Raw genomic sequence first — 23,775 nt, forward strand, 5'->3', positions numbered from 1 at the left:
GAGGAGGCGAAGGTACGGTGATCTTCGCCTTCCAAGACGAAGATCTACCAAAGTGGCGTCCTCCACGAAGAGCGTGTTCTCGAGCGGCCAAGGACGATCGCCTGAAGAACATGGGCGCGAAGCCTGACCTGGTTATCTGACAAAAGGGTCCCGCCTGAGCTGCAAGCCACCCGCAATTTCATGGGAGAAAATACCTTAGGGCCCTAGAATATTCCGGTTGTGAGGGCGTGATGATGATAAAATTGAATGACTAGCCCCCCATACATACCCTGTAACTATCATTGATGGGACACTGAATATAGTGAGAGAGAAAAGCCCAGTTGATTGTTCGAAGACCACTACCGTATCCTCATGTTCATACGTCTTCGGACCGCGCGTACTTCGACTGTTGTAGTGTTTGTTCAACCCGGAGACACTCTCCACTAACGGAGTCGTGGGGGATCCATAGACGAGACATCTAAAACCCATATATGCACTTCGCATCATCATCCATAAACCCAAATACAGGGACCAACATCACGTTGGGCATTACACTACTCTAGCGGCTCGAATCTGTCTAATCCTTGCGTCATCATGTAACCATCAATCTCTTGGCTTCGGAATCCTTCGTCTGAAATCTACCGCCGGGCATACCCCTGGTGAACTTGCTGCATAAGCAATCCGACATATACTGTATACTCTCTCCGTATTGTAAAGAAAATCATTTTGGACAATGACACAGTCTCGAAAAATAACTTTAACCACTAATTTTTACTATAAAAATTTTAGAAAATATGGTTAATATATATCTTTACGAAACTAAATTTCAAGATAAACTTATTTATATCATTTTTATATTTTCAAACTCCATCTAAAAAAGTTATTTATAGTTAAAATTTAAAATATTCAATTTAAAACAAACTCAACACGACAGGGAGTATTTTCCAGCCCCGGCCGAACGCCGAACCACAAGTCCACAACCACTCCCACCATCCAGCGATTCGTGTTCCCGTCCCTTCCCCTCCCCAGTCCCCAAAGGCCCAAACCCTAGCACCACGATTGGCCGTCTTCCTCCGCGCTCCCAGCCGGCGATGCCGCAACCTCATCCCCGCATCCAGGGTGGCACTGAGCCCTATGGGCAGATCAGGATTCCTCGCATCCAGGGTGGCGCTGAGCCCTATGGGCAGATCAGGATTCCCGACGGCTTACTGTTCAATGTCTTCCGCGCCCCGGACGGGAGATTCTACACCGACCATCCTCGCTTGAAGGGGCCGTTTCGCAACTACTTGCGCCTCAGAAATGCAATCTGTCACTTTTTTGGCTGCCGAAACCCGCAGCTGAGGGTGACGCAAGGCGGACCCACCATCCGTCCCCAGGGAACCCGTCGAGCCTCGTCGCCGGTGGTAACAGAGGACTCGCCATCTCTGCCGCTACCGCCTCCGTACGACCACTACCAACCTTGCTTTCTATCGTTTTCTATTTGCGATTTAGGCTCAGTGGAGATGCGGATTTTTCATGCGATCGATGATTAATTGGTATTGTTTATTAATTGGTATTGTTTAGTGTTGGGTTAGGGGGACTGGGAATGGCAGGATGGGCAAAGTTTTTTTTTTCTAATATCACAAAGATGGAAGGCTTAAATCAACGCTTCACGCATACTGCTCAACGGTCATTCTGGAATGTGGATTTCGTAAGGTCCACTGTACTAATCGAGTCTTTTCCCCTTGAGGTCTGAGCTTGTGGCTGCTGTTGCCGAGTCTGCATCCGCACTAACTCTGCAAGATGCACATGTTTCATCCTCGGAGGAGTTGCGCACATCATCAGAAGAATCAATCACTTCCAGTCCATGGACAGTGCCGCATAGCACCATTGATAGTTCGTCAAGCTTTTCCCCCTTCAGGCCTGAGAAGTTTATGGCAGGTGCTGCCGAGCCTGCATCTGCACAAACCCTTAAAGATGCAGATGTTTCATCATCTGAGGAGTTGCTTGACGCTACATCATCTGCAGAATTGAGCACTGCCAATCCAAGTAGTGTGTTGCCTGACACAGCTGATGACTCTACACCATCAGCTTCATCTGTCGGGCCTCCCATTCTGTTGTGCAGGCCCCCGAATTGGTATCAGGACTATTACATTAGGACGGATCGGAACGGATATCTGCAGATGTATCCTGATCTGGGCGGGCCGTTTGGAAGCTTGCAGGAAGCTGAAGCTGCTGTCAATCGCCATCTTGACGAACGGCGGCTCCCAGAAATGTAAAGCTTCTAGACCCTGTTCTACCTTCAATTCTCCATTGCAAGCATTGATTAGTAGTAGTAAATAAAAAGGACAACCTATGCAGCTCTCCATACAATTCAGGCCCTGTTTGTGGTGGTCGTATCACTAAATTGATTTTACAGTCTCAGCTTTTCAGAGTATGAACCACTAACAGAACAAATGTCCTTAATTATGGGGTCTAGAAAGCTCAAGAGTTGATTAGAAAACAGGCTACATTAATTTGAGATCCTGTTCTGAACCAGATAAATTTAGGCATTTAGCAAAGCAGTTTCTTCGAGTAAATATTTTTGCCTGGGAGTAGGTAAACTCAATATAGTGTACAAATTGTAGCGCATAAAGATTAACACCCACCTAGAGTCTGCCATGTCGTGCATAGATCTATTCTAGTCTTTATTTTAATTTGTTAGCCAGGGAAACCCACCCAGATGTGTTATCCCATGTTGTGTACTATGTTGATAACTAGAATAAATTTGCCCATTAGCTGGATTAAAAGTGCCATGCACCGAAGAATACTTGGGAGTCCACAAATGAAAGATGCGATACATTGATATATTATAGGCATGGAAACTTTCATGTTTGATTATCTATGTGTTCATATAGTTTTGAAGACATTGGTTTTTTCCTTTTCAATTATTCCATGAGCTAATCTATGTGCCAGCAACTTTTAATGAACCCCCCTCCCCCCCTACCCAACCCTACATGGGACACAATAACATTTGCTGAAAATTTACTACCACTTCTATATTAAATTCCTCCACACACTGTGTTTCTAGTTAAGTGCTAATCATGTAGAATTCTCTGATGTGAATTAGATGCCAGATGCCATCTAAAGGTCCTCATGTGGAGTGGCTTATTAAACAATGTCTTCACTATCCCGATGGCACGCCAAAGAGAGGCCCAAATGCACCGTCCAAGAATTCCAAGCATCACATGCGTCATTTGGTTAAAGCTTTATTGGACCAGTATAATGATTATAACAATATTTGCAAGGTTCAACCCCAACCCCTCCTTTTACCCAACACATGCACACATGCTTATGCAACACTTACTTTTCTTTTTGTAGGATCTTGCACGTGAACTCAAAGATCTTGTGAGCTTCGACTGGATGTATGAGAACAATAAGACTTATTATCATTTTAACTTCACAACAAAGACGAACAAAGCTGATGATGTCAATCTATTCTTTGCTGAAGTGATGTGTATAAAATATGATTATGCGGTCACCTGTTGTTGCATGATCAAACCTAAAGATGATGGTATTACTTACTTTTATTCCACATTAACTTCACTATTCACATGGTATTGGTATGAATAATGTTGCATGGTTGCACACTTTCGCATCTCATTACAAAGCACCTCTTGAATATGGACAAGTTTACCGCAACAGGATGTTGTGATAAATTCGTGGCTTTCACTATCCGGAACTTGTTGATGTAGTTGTAAATTTGTAGCAGAATGTTGGATATGATCTCCAGTTGTCTAATGTGTAGTCTTACTAATTTGTTTGCCCTATATGATCACTAATCTTGTGCATTTTTCTTCTGCTTTGTGTTTTTGTTCTATCTCAAAATTGGCTTGTGCACAAGACTTTGATAACAAGCATACATACAATTTTCAATACCTTCAATTGCCAATCTATTGTTAAAATATGTTTATGCATGGTTTGTTATTTGACTTTTAGATGAGAATACCTGCTTTCCTTTTTGAAGGTTGTTGCTATGGTTGCACCAGTCCTAAGCAGAAGGTTATACACCCAAATAATAGTCGTGCATACATTGGGGGGCATGTGAGTGGAGATGTGCCATTTGGAGGTGATGATGACTCTAGCGATGAGGATGTATGGTGATTTAGTTCCTTTTTTTGTTCATGATACCTCTTTATCATTTTTACTGCTTTTTTTTACTATAGTTGTTACCTTTATGGTGCAGGAGGAAGCTTTTGTGGCCAGACTAAGGTTTTTTTTTAAGGTATGAATATTGATTATGACAACATGTACACCATATCTTGGGTGCCGTTCTGAATATTGTTTGTTTATGTATTTTCTTTAGGGGCAGTGAAGAGGCGTTGGCAGAGAATTAAGAGCGGTGGAGCACACTGTATTACATCTGTTGCCGATATCTGCCGTGTCAAAGTTCATTTTTTATGGGTGCTATTCTCAGTTTTTATCCCTCCCTTCACCTGTGTGAGGGTTATTTTTGTTTATTTGAGTCTTAAAGTCTCGATCGAATTATATGATATATACTGTAAGGGGGAAGAAGTCTGTTCAGTTACCATTCGGATATTATTATTATATTATTAAACAATGTCATACTATGCTTATACAGTGATCATGCTTAATACTTGTGGTTTTCCGCATGGATTATCTCATGTTAATTGACTCTCTAAATTTGTTCGCGGCCACTGACATGGAATGAATTAGGATTGCTGCTCCCCGAACAAGCTATCGAGTGGGATGCGTACCGAGGGAGTGCTGTCGTCATCACATTCCTGTTAGCCAGATTGAGATTGTTAGTGGCTTGAGTTTGACTAGACTTTTTTGAAATGCTGGAATAGTTTATCCCTATGGGAATTAGCAAAGCATGATTTTTTTTGTTTTAAAAAAATAGAATTATAGACCTGCAGCTGCTAAAGCTTGATTCCTTTACTACAGCGAACACATGTACCACATTGTAGATTATTACTGCTGCTTAATACTCAGGTCAATTCCTCGATCATTTTTTTTTAAGAAAAATCCTCCTGCGATTTCCCAAGTTCATCATCCTTGTCTACTTTGTGGCGCCGGATCAATCCAGCTGCTAACAAATTAAGGGAGTATTATGACCAAATTTCTTTTGAAATAGTATTATGACTAAACTAGCCTTGTATGATTGTATCCTTTCTCTCTTTACAGTTCATTCAAAGGTCACGTGCGGTCAATGCGAACTGCTAAGATTCTACTAGAATCATTCTAGTGATAGTTCCAACTGGTTGCCTGGTTGGTGGTTGATACGCGATATATGTGGCCAGACCCAGATCTCTGTTGGAAAAATCTCACTAACGCAACAGGTTAGTGGCAGAGGAAATCAGTCCAAGATGTTAACCTATTTACACAGGACAATATATGTATTACACATCTTACACATATTGTAGAGATAATCGCAGTAGCATCACATCAACCAAGAGACACCAGATTTAACGTGGAAAACCCCCAAAATCAGAGGAAAAGCCACAGGGCCAAGCCAGCCAAATCTTCTTCCACTATATGCTTGTGGGATTACAACAAGTTTCTCTCTAGATAACACTAGAGGCTCACATACATCAAGATTTCACTATCTTAGACAGCAACAAGATTTAGGGCTGCAAGCTCGAGTATAGAAGGACCTCACTAAGGAATGGTGGAACAGCAAATTGGAGGCACCAAGGATGATCTGAAGCTTCACAACCTTGAGGACGAATCCCTCTTGCTCCTTTGGAAGATCTCCTCTCCAATCTTTTTCTTCCCTCTCTTCTCTTCTCCCTTTGGAGGCTCTGTTCTGAAATCTCGTAGCTCCCTCTCTCTCTCTATTTCTAGAGGCTTCTTTCTTCTCTTGTAAGGCAGCACACTAGATGTTAAATGCACCCAAGGTTGGTCCACACCTTACACTATATTTCTCTTATAAGTGGGGCTGCTCACAATGAACATTTACTCTCCTCATTTGCCCCCATCACGAGGAGGATTTTCCAACATATCTCTCCCTCCAACTTTTGAGGGGGCACCATCATGTCTGGCATCTCGCTACACACTTGCAACGTCTCCTTAGGAAGAATTTTGATCATCATATCCGCACCATTTAGGTCGGTGTGGATCTTCTCGAGTTGTAGCAACCTAGAACTAATAACTTATCAAATCCAATGGCACCCCCACCTTAATGTGTTTGGTTCGACAATTCAAACTTGAATTCTTTGCAAGATGAATAGCACTTTGGTTGTCACAATACATATTATACTTCGCTTGCTTATGGCCCAACTCTTGTAGGAAAATTTTCATCCGAAACACTTCTTTGCAGGCTTCAGCTGCAGCTATATACTCGGCCTCTGTTTTTGATAAGGAAATGCACTTTTGCAGCCTTGACTGCCATGACACTGCTCCCCTTGCAAATGTCACCAGATATCCCAATGGGAACTTTCTTGAGTTCCTATCCCCAGCATAATCTGCATCTGTATAGCCCTACAATATAGGATCACCATTTCCAAAGCATAAGAACATCTTGGAAGTACCTCTAAGATATATGCAAATCCATTTTACTGCTACCCAATGTGCTTCTCCTAGATTACTCATGAACCGGCTAACAACTCCAATTGCATAGGCAATATCTGGCCTAGTGCAAACTATGGCATACATCAAGTTGCCCACTGCAGATTGGTAAGATACTTTCTTCATCACTTTTTTCTCCTTTTTGCTTGTAGGACATTGATTGATACTCAACTTGTGATGTCATGCAAGTGGAGAGAAAATTGATTTTGCATTTTGCATATTAAATCTTTCAAGTACCTTCTCAATATAACCCTCCTGTGAGAGCCAAAGCTTCTTTTCTGATCTATCATGTGAGATTTTCATGCCAAGTATTTGTTTTGCCGATCCCAAATCGTCCATGGCAAATGACTTGCTCAAGGTCTTTTTCAGGAGAGCAATCCTCTTAGTGCTATTCCCTGCAATCAACATATCATCAACATAAAGAAAAAGAATAATAAAATCACCCTCGACATATCTCTAAATAAAGACACATTGTTCAGCTTGTGCTTTATAGTAATCAAGATTAGTCATAAAGGATTCAAACTTCTTGTACCACTGTCGAGGAGCTTGTTTCAAGCCATACAAGCTCTTGCTCAATTTGCAAACCAAGTGCACTTTTCCTGCAACTTCAAATGCTTCTGGTTGCTTCATGTATATCTCCTCCTCTAGGTCACCATGCAAGAAAGTTGTCTTCACATCAAGTTGCTCAATTTTCAAATCCATTGCAGCAGCCATACCAAGTACAACTCGAATGAAGACATTTTGACCACAGGAGAGAATATCTCATCAAAGTCAATATCTTGTTTCTGAATGAAGCCCTTCACAACCAATCTTTCCTTGTACCTTGGATGTGAGCTATTTTCTTTAGTCTTCAATCTCTACACCCACTTGTTCTTTAGTGCCTTCTTGCCCTTTGGCAGATTTACCAATTCAAATGTGTTATTCTCATACAGGGAATTCATCTCATCCTGCATGGCATCCAACCATTAATCATTGTGCTGATCAGACATAGCCTCCTCATAACATGCGGGCTCACCACCATCAGTCAACAACAAGTACTCATGTGGTGAATACCTGCTAGAGGACCGGGGAACTCTACTAGTTCTTCTCAATTGCTCTTGCTGCTGCCCTTCTTCTGGAGTATCATCAATTTCAGCATCCTCATCAACATCACCATCATTATGCTCAGGTGGTTGGTTATCACACTGATCTGAACTGGCATCTTCAGTGATATCATCTCCCCCATGATTGTTATACACAACGGGAGTAGGAATTGGATCCAAATCAACAACTTGAGGTATAGTGATTTGTTTCTTTGGCCTCACAATATCTTCTATTGTCTCATCTTCAAAGAATGAGTCTTTTACCTGTATATCCTTATGAAAGTTGGTGCCGACTTCCATGCCCCTAAAAAGTTTAGTTGCACTTGTGTGTCCTCACAATTTTTTCCTTAGACCCGTGTGCCCTTCCATCCATGATCTGTAAGAAGATAACAGTAGAGGAGCCTTGACAGGTGGGACTCGGCAAGGAAAAAGTCCATACTGCCCCTGTGAGTAGTCTGCTCCTTTTCCCATCCCTCCACTCCCGAATCGCTCTCTTCCCTCCATTCTCGCGGCGCCCCCTTCCCATACCGGTGAATGGGGGTATGTAGACGTGGCCTATACCCCCTTTCGGCTGTCTCTCTACAATCACAGAAGCTTGCCTGTGCAGCCGCCAAACCATCGTCTACCATCTGGCATACTCGCCTAGGACACCCTTCATTTTCTATTGTTCATCAAGTTATTAGTAAAAGTAATCTTCCTTGTGCTAGTGAATCAAATCGAGTCTCTGTTTGTGACGCTTGGCAGCAAGGAAAAAGCCATCAGCTTCCACATCATATTTCCACCGGCATATCTTTTGTCCCTTTACAGCTTGTGTTTTCTTATGTATGGGTCCTGCCTCTCAATCAGTTTGCAGGAAACAGTACTATGTTAGCTTTGTTGATGACTTTAGCAAGTTTACTTGGATATATCTTCTAAAACACAACTCTGAGATGTTTCAAGTTTTTAAAGACTTCCAAAATCTTGTTGAAAGATACTTTTATCGAAAAATAATTGCAATGCAAACTGATTGGGGAGGCGAATATAAAAAGCTAATCAATAAAATTGGTATCTCTCATCATGTTTCTTGCCCACATGCTCACCAACAAAATAGGTCTGCCGAACGCAAACATCGACACATTATCGAGGTTGGTCTCTCTCTTTTGGCTCATGCCTCAATGCCTTTAAAATTTTGGGATGAGGCTTTCTTAGCTACTACATACTTGATCAACAGAATGCCTAGTAAAGTAATTGACAACTCTACTCCCTTAGAGCTGTTGTTTGGCCAAAAGCCTGATTATTCTGCCCTCCGCATTTTTAGCTCTGCATGTTGGCCCAACCTAAGACCATACAACTCTAGAAAGCTTCAATTTAGATCCAAGTAGTGTGTCTTCTTAGGCTATAGTAATCTTCATAAAGGTTTCGAATGCTTAGACATTTCCACCGGAAGAGTCTAAATCTCTCGTGATGTTTATTTCGATGAAGGGGTGTTTCCTTTTGCCTCTCTTCATTCAAAAGCTGGAGTTCATTTGCGACCTGAAATCCTTCTTGTTCCTCCGTCTAGTACTGATCAAAGGGGGGGGGAGTAACAGCTGATCAGTTGTCTAACTTTCCTTTCAATCCTGATTCAGTAATTTATTCTGAGGCTAATGATGTTTTTGGTGAAGAAAATGAACACGAAATCACAGATCCACAGCAGGATAGAGAAGGCCTAGAACCAGAGGAGCAGAACAACAGCACGTCAGAATCTCTACCACCCCTCGACAGGCAGCCAGGTGTATCCATCTCGGATCAGGTGCAGGCCAGTCCGTGGCAACCACATGTTATCGAGGGAGACAGCATCTCCACCTCGCCAATCGCAGTACACGGTGCACCAACTCAGGCGGATTTGGTGGGGTTAACTGGCGTCGGAACTGTGCCTGACTCTGAACCAGCAAGGTCATCTATGCCAGATCATACTGTGATGTAGGAGCAACAAAATACTACAAGACCAGTCACTCGATTGCAACGTGGTATACGGAAACCCAAAGTGTACAGTGATGGCACAGTCAGGTATGGTCTTTTAGCTACTAATGGTGAGCCTAACAATCTTGAGGAAGCTTTAGCAAGTGGTTATTGGAAAGAAGCGATGGATAAAGAATATATGCCCTTCTCAAAAATCAAACATGGCATTTGGTTCCTCCTGAACGTGGGAGGAATATTATTGACTACAAATGGGTGTATAAAATTAAGCACAAACCTGATGGAAGCATAGATAGATACAAAGCTCGGCTTGTAGCAAAGGGATTTAAACAATGGTATGGGATAGACTATGATGACATGTTTAGCCCAGTTGTGAAGGCTGCCACGATCAGGATTATTCTATCTGTTGCAATCTCTAGGGGATGGTGTCTTCGCCAACTTGATGTAAAGAACGTGTTTCTGCATGGTGTTCTGGAAGAGGACGTATATATGTGACAACCACCTCGGTATGAGAACAAAACTATGCCACATTATATTTGTAAATTAGACAAGGCCTTGTATGGGTTAAAGCAGGCGCCGCGAGCCTTGTATTCACGTCTCAGTGGAAAACTACAGCAGCTTGGTTTCAGTGCGTCCAAGGCTGATTCATCATTGTTCTTCTATATCAAAGGAAATATTACAATATATTTACTTGTGTATGTTGACGACATAATTGTGACTAGTTCCTCGCAGAATGTTGTTGATAAGCTTCTTGAAGATCTGCAAGATGATTTTGCTCTCAAGGATTTGGGGGGCCTGTATTATTTCTTGGGAATAGAAGTAAAGAAGATTACCAATTGTATACTGCTCTCTCAAGAAAAATATGCATCTGATATAATTAAAAGAGTAGGAATGCAGAACTGCAAGCCGGTGAGCACCCCAGTGTCAATCTCTGAAAAATTGTCTATTGAAGAAGGTGAAAAGTTGGGGCCGGAAGATTCTACTCGTTTCAAAAGTATTGTTGGTGCTCTTCAATATTTGACTTTGACTCATCCAGATTTATCCTTTCCTATGAACAAAGTTTGCCAATTTCTTCATGCTCCAACTACTTGTCATTGGACGTCTGTCAAGAGGATATTAAGGTACCTGCAGTACACGGCAGGAACGGGCTTAAAATTGAGAAGTGCAAATCTATGGTGGTAAGTTCCTTTTCTGATGCAGACTGGGCTGGAAATCTTGATGACAGAAGGTCTACAAGTGCTTTTGCAGTTTTTCTAGGATCAAATCTGGTTTCATGGAGTGCAAGGAAACAAGCCACGGTTGCGAGATCGAGTACTGAAGCAGAATACAAGGCTATGGCAAATGCAACAGCAGAGGTAATATGGATTCAGACCTTGCTGACTGAGTTGAGAATACCTCATCCTTCTCTAGCAAGGTTATGGTGTGATAATCTTGGGGCCAAGTATCTTTCTCAGAATCCAGTGTTTCATGCCAGAAAGAAACACATAGAAGTGGACTATCATTTTGTACGAGAACGTGTTGCTCAGAAGCTCTTGGAGGTACGGTTTATATCTACACATGATCAGCTTGCATATGGTTTTACAAAACCTCTTGCTGTACGAAGAATTGAAGAGTTCAGATGTAATCTCAACTTAGGAAGTTGTGATTAAGGGGGGGTGTTAGAGATAAAAAAAAAGTATTATGTAACAGATAGCTTTGGATTGTGATCGGCCTGGTAGTTGTATCCTATTAGGAGATCTGTTGTAATCAATTTAGATTCCTTTAGCTGGTCTATCTCCAAGGTTTTATATATATATATATATATATATATATATATATATATATATATATATTAAGTCTATTGGGTACCCGGGTATGAAATAAGGTATTGCATACCCGAGCCCAACCCGTCGCGCGTCCGTTTTTTTTTTAATTCAGTGGTTTTTCGCCCACCTCCCCGTCCCAGCTCGCAATAGATCGTGGCCCACCCATGATCCTCCATCCCGTTCCTCCTGCCAGCGAAACAGATCCTCGCTCCATCCTTCCTCCCGCCGGCGATCCGCCCTCCCCCGTAACTTCCTGCGCCGCCCTCCCCCGTGCCTTCCTGCCTCGCCGGATCTCGCCCCGCCGCTGCAACACCCTGCTCCGCCGGCTGCCATCGGCGGGCTTCCCGTCGGTGACCCTCGGGCTACCCCGCGAAGGGTTGCGCGGCCGGCCCCCCTCTCGACCCGGCGAGGGTGCTCGCGATCCCCCCCCCCCCCCGGCGACCCTCTGGTGAGGCGCGGTCCTGTCGCCCCCTCCTCCCTCTCGCCGTCCGGCGAGGTCCTACGCCGCCGGCTACCTGCAGCCTCTTGACGTCAGCGCGTCCCCCGCTGTCCTGTGAGGTACCCCACATGCTCCCCAATTTCTTGCGTCTCTATCCCCGCCGGCGTCTATCTGGTGAGGCGGGGCTACTGTTCTCCCCATCTCGCTGGCCCGCCGAGCCCCTGCGCCGACGGCCCCCGTGCCCCCCCCCCCCCCCCCTGTCGAGCTGCAGCTTGATGGCGTCTGTGCCGGCCACCGTTCAGAGAGGAACCTCCCGCCTGCTCCACCGGCGAGACCCTGCCAAAGCTCCCCAAGTTTCCTCTGCTTCCCGTCGCCACCGCCCATCGCCGTTTCCCACCAAAGCTCCTGCAGCAGCCCCTCTCCACTGCGCGAAGGGACATCAGTAGCATGTCTCGAACCCCTGGTCGGCGACACTCGATCTTGGATGAATCGTTAATGAGCACTCGCTGCCTCAAGGTTACCTTCTATCCTTTCCCCATTTATTTCTGTTGTTTCGTTGAATTTCCCTTAGAGGTGCCGATGATTTATGGAGGATGTTGTTCTAATTAGGTCGCAGGTTGGCGCAATATGCAGATTCATGATCCTTTTCCCTGTTTCCTTGTTTCGGTGTTCTTCATTTTTTTTCTCTTTCCTGCTCTTGTTAGTGTACGCACTTGCCTCTGACTGATTGGTATCTCTCTGCAAGATGGGGGATCGATCCTGCTGCCTATGCATTTGCTTGACCAACGAGGCAGATGCTTTGAGGCCCTCGCCCCAACCTCAACTAGCTCTGATCTATGAATACAGCCTGTAGAACACCGTCTAGTAATGGTGTTGAGCGCCAACACCATCCTTTTTAGTAGTGCTTCAATGCTTCATTTTATTTTAGCTGTTGCATCATACGTGTTCTGCGAACTGCTCTCTTGTGGGACTTATATTTTAATTGAATACTACTTCAACTCACAATGTAAAGGTTGGATTAGTCAATCCCATTGCTTTGCTAACTGAACCAGCATTTGGTTAGTGTTCTGAAATCTTGTTGACAGTTTTCTCTCATCTTAACTTGCTAATACTGAACTTCATGCTTAGTTTTTTTTTTGTTGCGGATTTGTGCAATTGATGATAATGCTAGATTAGCCATATGTTCTTGCAGCTTAGGTGCAGCCTTTTCCTCCGGAGGCATCTCTATGGCAATGCTTTTCGTGAACAAAGAGTTCTTGACTGTACAGGTAATGCTGATTATCACAACTAAGGAAACATTGTCTGTTTCTATGTTTGGCTAAGCCTGATTGTGTTGTTCAATTTCTCTGTTATTTCTGCAGCAAATAGCCACATCGCTTCTGAAGTTCTGATACATTTTGGTCAAGTTCTATGAATGTCAAACGAAAAGACTCCAGCTTGATAACAGTAAAGAAGTTTCTTCTGGTGACATTACCAACATAGGTAACTATGCATTTCTGGATTTGGACTGGTTTTTACATACAATCTAAATGGTTACTCCAACCATTGACCCTTCACTTTCTTCATTTGATGTTTTGTAAATGGGTTGAGCTTCCCAGTTGAACGTACATACTGCAGTCTTTGCAATCTTTTGGCAATGAACAATTTTGTTGCTAATGGCAAATGTAGTCTCAATTTGATGGTATGTACAATCCTGATGTTTATTAACTTCAGGGATTTGCATTCCCAATATTTTCTTGATGAGAAAAAATATCCTAGTATCATGTCTAAAACAGAATTGCTTCAGTTTTATTGCGATTTGCCAATCTAAAATCTTGATACGTCTGAAATTGCTTAGGTTTTTCTCATCATCAAATTACTGATTTCAGTATTATCTACAAATGTGCAGAGTGAGGAGAAGAATGTGGAAGGCCACCAGGGAGGTTGCCAATTGAAACGATATAGGATCTGCAAAGGTGTGACTAGATAATATTACATGTTATTTTATTTCAGTTCATCAGCTCCTGAGGACCTGAACACATATCACAAATCCACTGAAGAGGAATCGTAGGAATGCTTCTGGACAGTTGCAGCAGGTATCTCTACTATCTGAATTGTGTATACTACCATAGCAGTAGGCCTGTAGCAGGCGATCGCGCATTCTGGAACCGGGAGGAGTTGCCTGCTTGCCGTAATGTTTTTTTTTTACTTTAATCTGTAGTTAGTACCATTGAACACTAGATCATATGGCTTATTTTGTACTTCTGTTAAGGACACTATATTTCTGAACATTAGATGGCTTATCACCCCACTCAATCTTTGCCAACAAAGTATCCTTTGAGCTGAACTTTTGTCATATGCTCCATCACACATGGGAATATTTGTGACAACTTTATTATGAATCACTCCATGTTAGAAGGTAGCTAGATTTTTGCATCTATGCATGTCATTATTTTTTATGAAGTAACAAACTCTAAGATAAGTTGCATGTAAACCTTAGTTAAAGTACGAAAGTATGCCAAATGGAGCTCAGTCTCCCATTCAATCAAGCTAGCACTCTAAGAAAGTTCTTTTTTGAGTGCTTGTGATTTCATCCTTTCCGAGTGAGTCTTCGGCCCTAAAGCTTTCGTAAGCTAAGGCGAGAGATTTCCTACTTTGACCACTGCTGTGACCGCTTTATGCAAGTCCACTTAGGCAAGCCGGGTGAGGAATCTCCTCCCGTTTCGTGTAGTGAACGCACCAAGAAAAGCCTTTTAAGCTCATTTTCAAAACTGGGTCAAGCGGCGCATTAAAAAGGGCTGGCCCTAGAATCTGAGGAAAAGAAGAAATGTCCTTTTTTCACATGTGACATTATATGTGAAAATGTTCTCTTGTTATAGTGTGTCTATTGCAGGTGCAATGACTAAGATGAGGTCGCAAGAAAACTTCAATAGTGGATACACGAGCATAGATTACAGCGAGCTCAGTATGATATGTCCCTGATCCACGAGGATAAACTACACTGTATCATTTAGGTGTACACATTTAGCATTTTGTTTTCCTGAAACTAAGTCTGCAAATGGCCATGTGTATGGGTCAGAAGCTTGCTGAAATGGTTGTACGGGTCAGAATCTAGCTGAAATGACAAGATGGGCCTTGAGACAGATACAGATAGAGAATAAATTAGATTTATCGTTCAATTTGTATTTCTGGGCTCACCTGGCTGCTCATTTCATAAATCTATTTGCAAAAGGAGAATACGTATGACTTGATTGGAAATATTGTAGCGGCACTTGTTTATGGATTGGAAATAAAATACTTAATTTGTTGAGTAAAGCACCAGCACACAAGTAATAAATAATTTGGGAAAATGCATTTCAATTCGTAAAAAAAATGTCTCACGGGAATGACAAAAAAATGTCTCACGAATTTAAAACTCTTCTTTTCAGAGAATCAGGCGTACGAATCAATTTTATATAATCCAATTAGAGCGCTAGCTTTCTTCCACTATGAAATCGTATCTGCGTAGGTAACCAGGACAAAAATGTTAGGAAACCGAAAAAAAAACCCCAAGAAACCGTATAATGGGGAGATAGTCATATTGCTGGAAAAAAAATTGAGCGCAGCCCGCTCGGTACACCGGCCCATGGGCGTGGAATCCGGCCGCGTGGGATAGAAAAACCGGACGCGCGCTAGCGGCTACAGGTGTGGCGACGGGACTGCCTCGGGTATGGAATAACTTATTTCATACTCAGGGTAGAGATTAGCCCTGGCCTATATATATATATATGATTATTAACACGCATACACCAGAGACCCAAGTTAGGGCTTGGTGCTTCTACCTATAATCTATCTTTACACAACCATCATAATGCTCCAGTTCACTTGTATTCAGCACAGACAAAAATCTACACCAACGTATCAACTCAAGCTCTATACATTATCTAAAAGGGCAGATCATCACTATATAACTTGTGGCTAAAAGAACATGAAAAAACGCGTACAGCCTGGGCATTATCTCATACAAAAATTCATCCACACTAGTTTCAGGACCGCATACAACTCCAGATGACAAGCTGAAAGTCCTAGCGCTCGTTATTTACCACTAACGATCTAATACTACAAACACTTAAACAGATTAGCTCGAGGCTCAGCCCGAGCTGAGGCGTCTCCAGCCGTGTGTACCAACGTGAACGAGTGGTCTACACATTGCTGCTCGAGGCCTGCATCATGCCGTCCCGGATCTGCTCGCTGATATCTTTCACGTGGCCCGGGCCATGGGGGATGAACACCGTGGTGTTCTTCGAGCCATCGCCGAGCTCCTTGATGGTGTCAAAGTACTGCGTGACCATGATCAGGTCCATGACTTCCTTGGCGCTGGTGCCCGACACCGAGTGCGAGAAGTTCAGGATGTTCTCCCTGAGGCCGTCGGTTATAGCTTGCCGCTGCTTGGCAATGCCGACACCGGAGAGATATTTCGCCTCTGCTTCTGCTTCCGCCTTCTTCACCAAAAGAATCTTCTCTGCTTCTCCTTTGTAGACGCTTGCCAGCTGAAGCCTTTGGGCTGCAATAAGAGTTAATCAGTTAATTGAGCACATATGCAAATGGTTGAAAATGCTACTAAAAGCCAGAGATAAGATGAAAACTTAAAGGAAGCATGGCTATAAAAGGATAGCATACAAAAGCAACATTATGTTTTAACTTCATGAACAAAGTTCAGTTGACATTTCCCAAGCTGTATAACCTGGAAGCAGTTCTGCATGAATAAAAACAGCACAATACCTGCATTTATCTCATTCATTGCTTTCCGCACAGCAGCGTCAGGAATGATATCAACCATGAGAATGTGCTCAATGCTGTAACCATAATCTGCCATTACCTGAACAGCAGCAAGAGTTTATTTAAATGCAAAGAAAGACAGAACAGAAGCCGCATACAAAAAAACATTGAACTAACCTCGAATCCTTAAAATTAAGTAATGCAGAGGAAATATTGTTTCGAGAGACACTAAATAATACAAATCCAATCAAGCATGGGGTAATATCAACCAAATACGATTCCGATTCATCAGAAACAAGCATAGTGTTCAAAACCATTAAGCATGTTGTTTATATAAGAATCCTTGCAGTACTTGGCACAACCAAGTTCCATCAAATTGTAATATTGTATTATGGAACTATCCTCCTTATAGTAGACATGTTTAACACATACTGAAAATAAAACGGCCAGAGGCAACAAAGCATGATTAGGATGTACTGAATCAAAGCAAACTGTGAGCATTTACAAGGGACAGAGAGATAAAGTTTATGCTAAGGTGGTCAGAGAACAGATTGCTAATTAAAAGCAGAGTATCAGCAAAATGTATTTGAATCCATGAAACCATGTAACATGAATGTGAGCAATACATGTAAACAAGTGAAAAAACAATCATCAGATGCGTCACTGCAAGAGTATGTGTATCAATAATTTTGAGGCAATCCCAGACTACGAGTGAAAACTGGCCTTTAAATTACCTTTTCAAGCTCCTCAAGTACAGATTTTGCCACATTATTCTTTTGCTCGAAAAGATCATCCAGATTCATTCTTGGAACTATGGCCCGAACAACTATTTATCACGAAAAGTTAAAGTGTCAACTTATACTTTAGAGAAACAGTACAAAATAACTAGTGCACTATCAATAATTCACCATCAAAGACGTAGGCCTGAATTTGCTGTTGGGGATTCTGCAACTCATAGAATGCATCGTCAGCATGTTCCTTGACAACACGATATTGAATTGTGCAAATCAGCTGGACGAAGACATTATCCTGCAAAGGAAAAGTAAGTCATCAGTTATTTTAACAAGAAACAAGCACCATAGAAAACTATTTAGTATTTCACTTCATCTGTAAACAGGCTACACAGCTGGCCCGTCACATGGTTGACATATGTGATTTAGTGTTGTTACAGCCACACTTCCAAATCTAGCACGAAAAAGGAGCGGTCGAGTCTGTGTCACCACAGAACAACTGCAGCGTCCGGATCAGTTACTCCGCAGCTCACAAATTTTACTACTCAGAAACTCAAATTTCAGTTGTCAGATATAATGTCATCAATGATGTTCTTCCAATATCCCAGAGTCCCACATTAATTAATCTACAGGAAAAACAGGTTACCACTACTCCACAGACCATGTAAAGTGATTCCAATTCCCTTCGCACGGTAAAGCATAACCCTATCCTGGACCTGGAGTTCTGCAACCAAAAGGATACCCCCAGTCCACTGTCCACAGCAGGATGCAATTTCACATGATCCCAAAAACTAAACCATCAATCTAGCACAAGTACTGATCAGAACCGCACACAGCTCGGCGACTTATTCACCGAGCACTGGTGAATTCCAGGACTGAACCCCCCGAGGTTGATCAATTTCAACATCTAACATAGGCAATCGTACCAGCACAGACGCAACCAAATATATCTAGCAACACAGCGCGCGATCAGGATTGGGAAGGGGAGCTAGACAGCCTGGAACAGAGCAGAACAGATGGGGGAGCAGAACCGGCAAACCTTGGTCTTGGTCTCGACGCGGACGTCGAGGGACTGGACGCGGGTGGTGAGGGACCCCGCGACGCACTCCCCGGCGAAGGGGTTGAAGAAGTGGAGGCCCGGCTCGGCGAGGCGGACGAAGCGCCCCCACTTCTCCACCACCGCCACGCTGGCCTGGTCCACGCACCCGCAGAACACGAAGAACGCGTTCACCATCTCGGGCTCCCTGCGCTCCGGCTCCGGCGGCGACGAATTCGGCTCAGCCCTCGAACAGCGTCGCGTCGGCGGGGGATGGGGTCCCTCTCGATCTCGCGCCGGCGGCACCGCCCTCGCCTGCGTGTCCCCTCTGTTCTCCGCTTGCGAGCCTCTCCAACTCGAACGATGGGCTTGGACCAAGGTTTGCTGAGAAATTTGCAAAAATAGCCTTTGCAGTTTTGCCATTGGCTCCACATTTTATAGACACAGATGACAAATTCACGAGTGGTCAGTGTTTGCAGTACTAATATTACAATTTTTTCAGGTTTGGTTGGGCTATATTCGATCACGCGGCGCAACCTGACGCGAGGGCTTATAAAAAAACTGAACGTGACTTGGGTGGAAAGCAGTTTGTATCGCGGTCAAAACGGCAGGAAATTCAGATCAAAAGCAAAACGGCACAGATTATTGATCATGATCGAACGTGAATACGTGATCGATGTCACGGACTTGGCGTGACGTACTCAGTAATCACCCTGCGGTTTCCTGCTTCGGATGGCGTTCTAATTGACAAGACAAGTGCAGATCCAGAGACTCCAAATCTTCCTAGATTCAAAACGGAGACAAACTATTCACATGGAAAGCAGCAGAAAGTGACAAACTATTCACTCCAAATCTCATCTTCTGTACTAGTCCAAAAACTGCGTCTTTGCAGCATGTATGTCTACCTATATTACAAAATGTCAAGGATAACAAAAGAAGTACGAGTAGTAACAAGTTTCAACAAATACATGTAACAAAATCAATGCTTCATTGGGCTTTCCAGCAAACACAGCACCCACCAGCGTGGTCATTTTGTGTGTTTAAAGAAAAACGTTTGAATAGTCTCTTTGTTTCTTCCTTCAGACCACATTAGTCCCTTCAGAATTCATGTCTTGGAACAGCAGCTGGGATCACATATCTGACACAGACCAAAGATAGGCCTCTTGCTCCATTGCTTGCTTCTCGTTCTTTAGCTTGAACATGTCCTTCTCAAATCCTGGAAAGAAATGGGAACAGATTTAGAACTTGTGTCAGGTTCATGCCACAGTTGTTGCAAACAGTGTACACCAAAATACCAATTAGCCCAAAGGTCAGCAACTTTAAAATACACACAAGATATGCTGTGCAAATCCCCAGGCTAAGCTGGCCTTGAACATGAAGATTAGCATACAACGGAAAAACAGAAAGCAAATATTTTCAGAGGTTCTCTCCTCTCCAACCATGTTCATCCATTAACAACCAAACCCAGCTTAAACAACCCATGCGGGCAAACTTATCTTGTTTGAAATTTAATATTCTCTCAATGATAGAAAAAAGCTCTCAAGTTAATAACTCCATTGACAATAGCTCTCCTTACAGAATTTTACAGATTCTGTGTTAAGCTCAAAACCACATGTTTCTTATATGGGCATGTGGTTAGTTGACGGGCATATTGCCATGTCCTGCCAAGGTCAGCAAAACTCATGGATGCTATCATACAAGAAAGTTTGCTGATAAATAAACCCACAAGATATGCAAATGAGCAAACATATTAATTGTGTGAGGTAACAGACACCTAGCACAAATGACTAGTTGGGCAGGTTAAAATGGTGAAGTTTCACCTATTGCTATGCTCTTGTAAATTGACTAATTTACTACAATCTCCTAAAAGGGATATTAAGAAAGGCTAAAAAAAAAGTGAAGTAAAGCAGCCCAGACTATGGTTGTGCTCTGTATTAGTGATACACTGATACCAGCCTGCATATGTGATAGATGACTCTAAGCAGGAAGGTAACATTCAAGCTCAGGTAAACCTTTTGCCGCTTGCATGCTGCATGAGGACATGAGGTTATAAGCTAAAATTGGTAGTGACATTGTCAGGTGCATACCATTACTGCGATCCACGCCATCCCAGTGACGCCCAGGCTTTATGCCATAACGATTTGGAGGGGGGTCTACTCCACGTTTCAGCCAACTGTAACTAGGTATATTTTGGGGAACTATGAAACCAGATTCTTTCATCTTTTCATCGTCTCCAAAGTCTTCAAGGAGAAATTCTGGATCTTTCCTCTGCAATAAATTAGCACAATATCAGCAATTGTACAGAAGAGATAGACAAATAGTGTTCAACAGGCAACCAAGCCACTCCAATCAAATCGCAGTTACCTTGACAAGGTGAGCCATAGGATCACCCCATCGGATTCTGTTTTTTAGCATAGAGTCAAGCTCAGGGTCATCCCTACAAGGAGAACCAGCTAACCGTCAAATACATGCAAGGGAAGTTCAGACAGATACACACCTAACTAAACAAAGAATTAAGAAAAAACACAGATAGGCAACATCTGTCAAGTACCTTGTTCGAGCAAATGGTTTACTCTTCTCAGCTTCAAGCTCTTTTAATCTAGCCTCGGCTTCTCGCTTCTGCGCCAATCCTTTACCCCATTCTATATGTATTTCCTGCCCATGATGGGTACAACATAGGTCATTTTATTAAAAGCTAAAACAAGGAACTTGCTTTTGATTAGACATATTTACAACTAGTATGGGGAAGGACAAATTTATCATAACCCCAGCAATAAGCTTCAAGTCTGCTCTGACATTTATAGGTACAAGGTGGGGGAAGCTGCACAAATATATTGTTTAGTAGGTAATTTGATAGCCTACTGTACATTCTCTCTCATATGAACAGCTTAAAATCGGTGCTTAGAAACAATTGCTCTTTATAGTACTGGTGAAAGGAAAGATAAGTTTCATGACAGGTTTCACTTGTTTTTAAAAAAATGCAAGAAATATTTCCTAATTACCAAAATATCAAGGCTCAAGACAGATAAATGTGGAAAACTGTGCTCCCCAATCTATAGACTCATGGTAGAACCACATGAGAAATTCCATGCACCACAGAACATTTCAGAAGATACAGACACAGATGACTAGAAAATAGAGGTTCAAGAAGAACATCTATCTACCTTCGGCTTTTCAGATTCCTTTGACTTGCGCATCTCTTCTTCACTTATCCGTTTCCCTGGAAAACATTACCAGCTATGTTAGCGCAAGAATATAGTACGGTTATATGGGTAAACAGACAACAAAATAACCAAAACAAGCTGTGCATACTGCATATGCCGTACCTTCCTTATCTCGGAATACAGCCTTTGCCCCTTTCCCAACCAATGAGGGATCCTGCGCTGCGAACCTAATAACAAAACAACAAATAAATATATAATAAGTTTCAATCAATGGGCAAGCATATCTATTCTTAGATGTGTAGTCGTCACTCACTTGAGCATCTCATCCTCCTTAATCTTTTGATGTCCTCTTTAACTTCCTCTGCTGTCATAAGTCCAGCTTTCCTTGCCTGTTTTTGGGCTCCTTCCTTCTTACCCTTCCTTGGTGGTGAAAAATCTGGATTTTGCCCCATATTTCTCCTTCTTGGAGGCGACAGATCATCCACCTTTGTAGAGTCCTGGTACTTCCTCCTCTGTGGTGGCATGTCTTCGGGCTCTTCTGAATCATGCCGTCTCCGTCGCCGAGGTTGGGATAAGTCTTTGGGCTCCTCTAAGTCATGCCGTGCTCTTCGACGTGGCACAGAGAGGTCTTGCGGCTCCTCTGAATCATGTCTCATTCGCCTCCGTGGTGGTGACATGTCTTGGGGCTCCTCTGAATCATGCCTACGCCTTCGTGGTGGTGACATGTCCTGAGGCTCCTCAGAATCATGCCGCATTCGCCTCCGTGGTGGTGGCATGTCCTGCGGCTCCTCTGAATCATGCCTATGCCTTCGTGGTGGTGACATGTCCTGCGGCTCCTCAGAGTCATGTCTCACACGCCTCCTCAGGCAGCTCGAGGTCCTGGGGCTCCTCAAAGTCATTACGAGCACGTCTCCTCGGTGGCGAGGGGTCTTGTTGCCTCCTAGGCTTTCGTGGTGGTGACATGTCATCCTGATCAGCTGCACCGTTGCCCTTTGGCGATGGTGTGTCCTGGCGCCTCCGCCTCTGCTTCGGTGGCGAGATTTCCTTCCCAGCAGCATCACCAGGCTCAGGTGAGGGCGTGTCACGCCGCTGCCTCCGACGTGGAGGAGAAAAGTCCTTGTTCCCAGCACCTCCCCGCTCCGGTGACGGCGTGTCATTCCTGCGGCGGCGGGTCGACCCACCACCCTGCTCCTCCAGGGCCGCCACAGTGACCCACCCGCTGCCGTCCTCCGCAATTGCGTTGTACGGCCGCGCCGCGCGTATTGCCTCCAGGCGGCGCATCCGCTTGACCTCGATGTCCTCATCCACCAGAGGCCTGTCGTCACCTGCAACCGCGAACCCAACCCCAAATTCAAAATCCCTCACCAATCCATCCAGAACTCGCACCACGACTTAGGGTTTCGAGGCTCAGGAAGGAGCAGCGTACCTGACGACGCGGGCTCGTCGTCCTCCAGCCGTACGGGCTTCTGCCACACGGGGTCTTCGTCGACGATGAGCACCCCGCCTCCCCCGGCGACGGGCTTGGGCTTCTTCTTCGTCTTCTTCTTCGCCTTCTTCTGGTCCCCGTCGGCGCCCGGGCCCGACTGGTACCTCTTGAGGTACTCCTTCATGGAGAGGCCCCCCGTGGGCGCGGAGGCGGACGACGGTGGCGGCTGCCTCGCCGCCATGGCTGGCTGACCCCCTTTCCGCCGGTGCGGTGCCGGATCCCAAATCCCCCGAAAGCAAAGCCAGTAGACGGAAGCGAATCAGCTGGCTGCTTAGCCGAGCGGCCGCTGCTATCCTGCTCCGCCCACTTGCCGCGGCAGCCGGGCGCGATGCACCGCTCAAGTCCGTCGCGCCGGCGACGACCGGTGCGGCGGTACCTGGCGGGATCGGGTCAGGAGATGCGAGAGGCGGAGGGAGCGCGTGGACTCTTCAGCTGGGCCGGGCCGGGCCGGGCCGGGCCGGCTTCGTTAACTTGGAAAGGGAAGAAGGTCGGCCGATCCCACACGGCCACGCGTTTTTTTATTTTTATATTTTTCAAAATGGTTTCTTACATAAATATATTTTTGATTTAGATTTATACCCCTACCGCCTGGTTGCGGGTCGGCCGGCCTCCTACCGGGCGGTAGGGATCTTAATGTAAATAAAATTTATTTTTAATCGCATTTTGGCCCTTGGGGAGGCTGCCGCCCGATGGCGGGGCGGTAGGCCTACCCGCCGCCGGCAGGGGGGGCGGCAGGCCCCCAGGTTAAACCTTGACCGTCAGTGCGGCATTAGATATGGTTTTAAATATTTTAGATAGAAATAAAAACCGTTAGTAAAGTAGATGAATA

At 44.2% G+C, this 23,775-nt stretch overlaps 2 protein-coding genes, 1 long non-coding RNA gene and 1 pseudogene across 8 annotated transcripts; 2 read left to right on the forward strand and 2 right to left on the reverse strand.

The window, feature by feature from the left end:
* The first annotated feature begins 937 nt into the window (after positions 1-937).
* Positions 938-4,594, forward strand: LOC120702511. Of its 2 annotated transcripts, none has more exons than XM_039986330.1 (7): positions 938-1,420; positions 1,709-2,233; positions 3,068-3,245; positions 3,319-3,511; positions 3,965-4,088; positions 4,184-4,222; positions 4,304-4,594. In XM_039986330.1, exons 1-6 carry the CDS (start codon positions 1,071-1,073, stop codon positions 4,206-4,208), a joined length of 1,395 nt encoding a protein of 464 aa, XP_039842264.1. In that variant the 5' UTR covers positions 938-1,070; the 3' UTR covers positions 4,209-4,222; positions 4,304-4,594. The 2 variants fall into 2 exon arrangements, with proteins under 2 accessions (XP_039842264.1, XP_039842263.1); XM_039986329.1 differs by having other exon boundaries at positions 939-1,420; positions 3,965-4,092.
* Positions 4,595-11,490: 6,896 nt separating this feature from the next.
* Positions 11,491-14,956, forward strand: LOC120702514. 4 transcript variants are annotated; one of them, XR_005686427.1, is made up of 5 exons: positions 11,494-12,308; positions 12,402-12,656; positions 12,985-13,060; positions 13,154-13,274; positions 13,681-14,956. It is a non-coding gene; the product is annotated as an uncharacterized LOC120702514 (long non-coding RNA). The 4 variants fall into 4 exon arrangements; XR_005686425.1 differs by having other exon boundaries at positions 11,491-12,308; positions 12,402-13,060; XR_005686428.1 differs by lacking the exon at positions 12,402-12,656 and having other exon boundaries at positions 11,503-11,911.
* Positions 14,957-15,612: 656 nt separating this feature from the next.
* On the reverse strand, positions 15,613-18,688 carry LOC120702512 (hypersensitive-induced response protein 4-like). The gene is made up of 5 exons (XM_039986331.1): positions 18,300-18,688; positions 17,438-17,558; positions 17,264-17,355; positions 16,533-16,629; positions 15,613-16,314 (listed from the first exon to the last, which is right to left on the reverse strand). Exons 1-5 carry the CDS (start codon positions 18,492-18,494, stop codon positions 15,953-15,955), a joined length of 867 nt encoding a protein of 288 aa, XP_039842265.1. The 5' UTR covers positions 18,495-18,688; the 3' UTR covers positions 15,613-15,952.
* A 392-nt stretch (positions 18,689-19,080) lies between these two features.
* LOC120702513 lies at positions 19,081-23,384 on the reverse strand (annotated as a pseudogene). Its single transcript, XR_005686424.1, has 9 exons — positions 22,887-23,384; positions 22,365-22,785; positions 21,774-22,264; positions 21,623-21,687; positions 21,461-21,516; positions 20,848-20,951; positions 20,661-20,733; positions 20,384-20,564; positions 19,081-19,512 (listed from the first exon to the last, which is right to left on the reverse strand). The product of XR_005686424.1 is annotated as a BUD13 homolog (transcript).
* Between the last annotated feature and the right edge of the window lie 391 nt (positions 23,385-23,775).

This window comes from Panicum virgatum, chromosome 4K (assembly GCF_016808335.1).
Source record: "Panicum virgatum strain AP13 chromosome 4K, P.virgatum_v5, whole genome shotgun sequence".
Lineage (NCBI taxonomy): Eukaryota > Viridiplantae > Streptophyta > Magnoliopsida > Poales > Poaceae > Panicum > Panicum virgatum.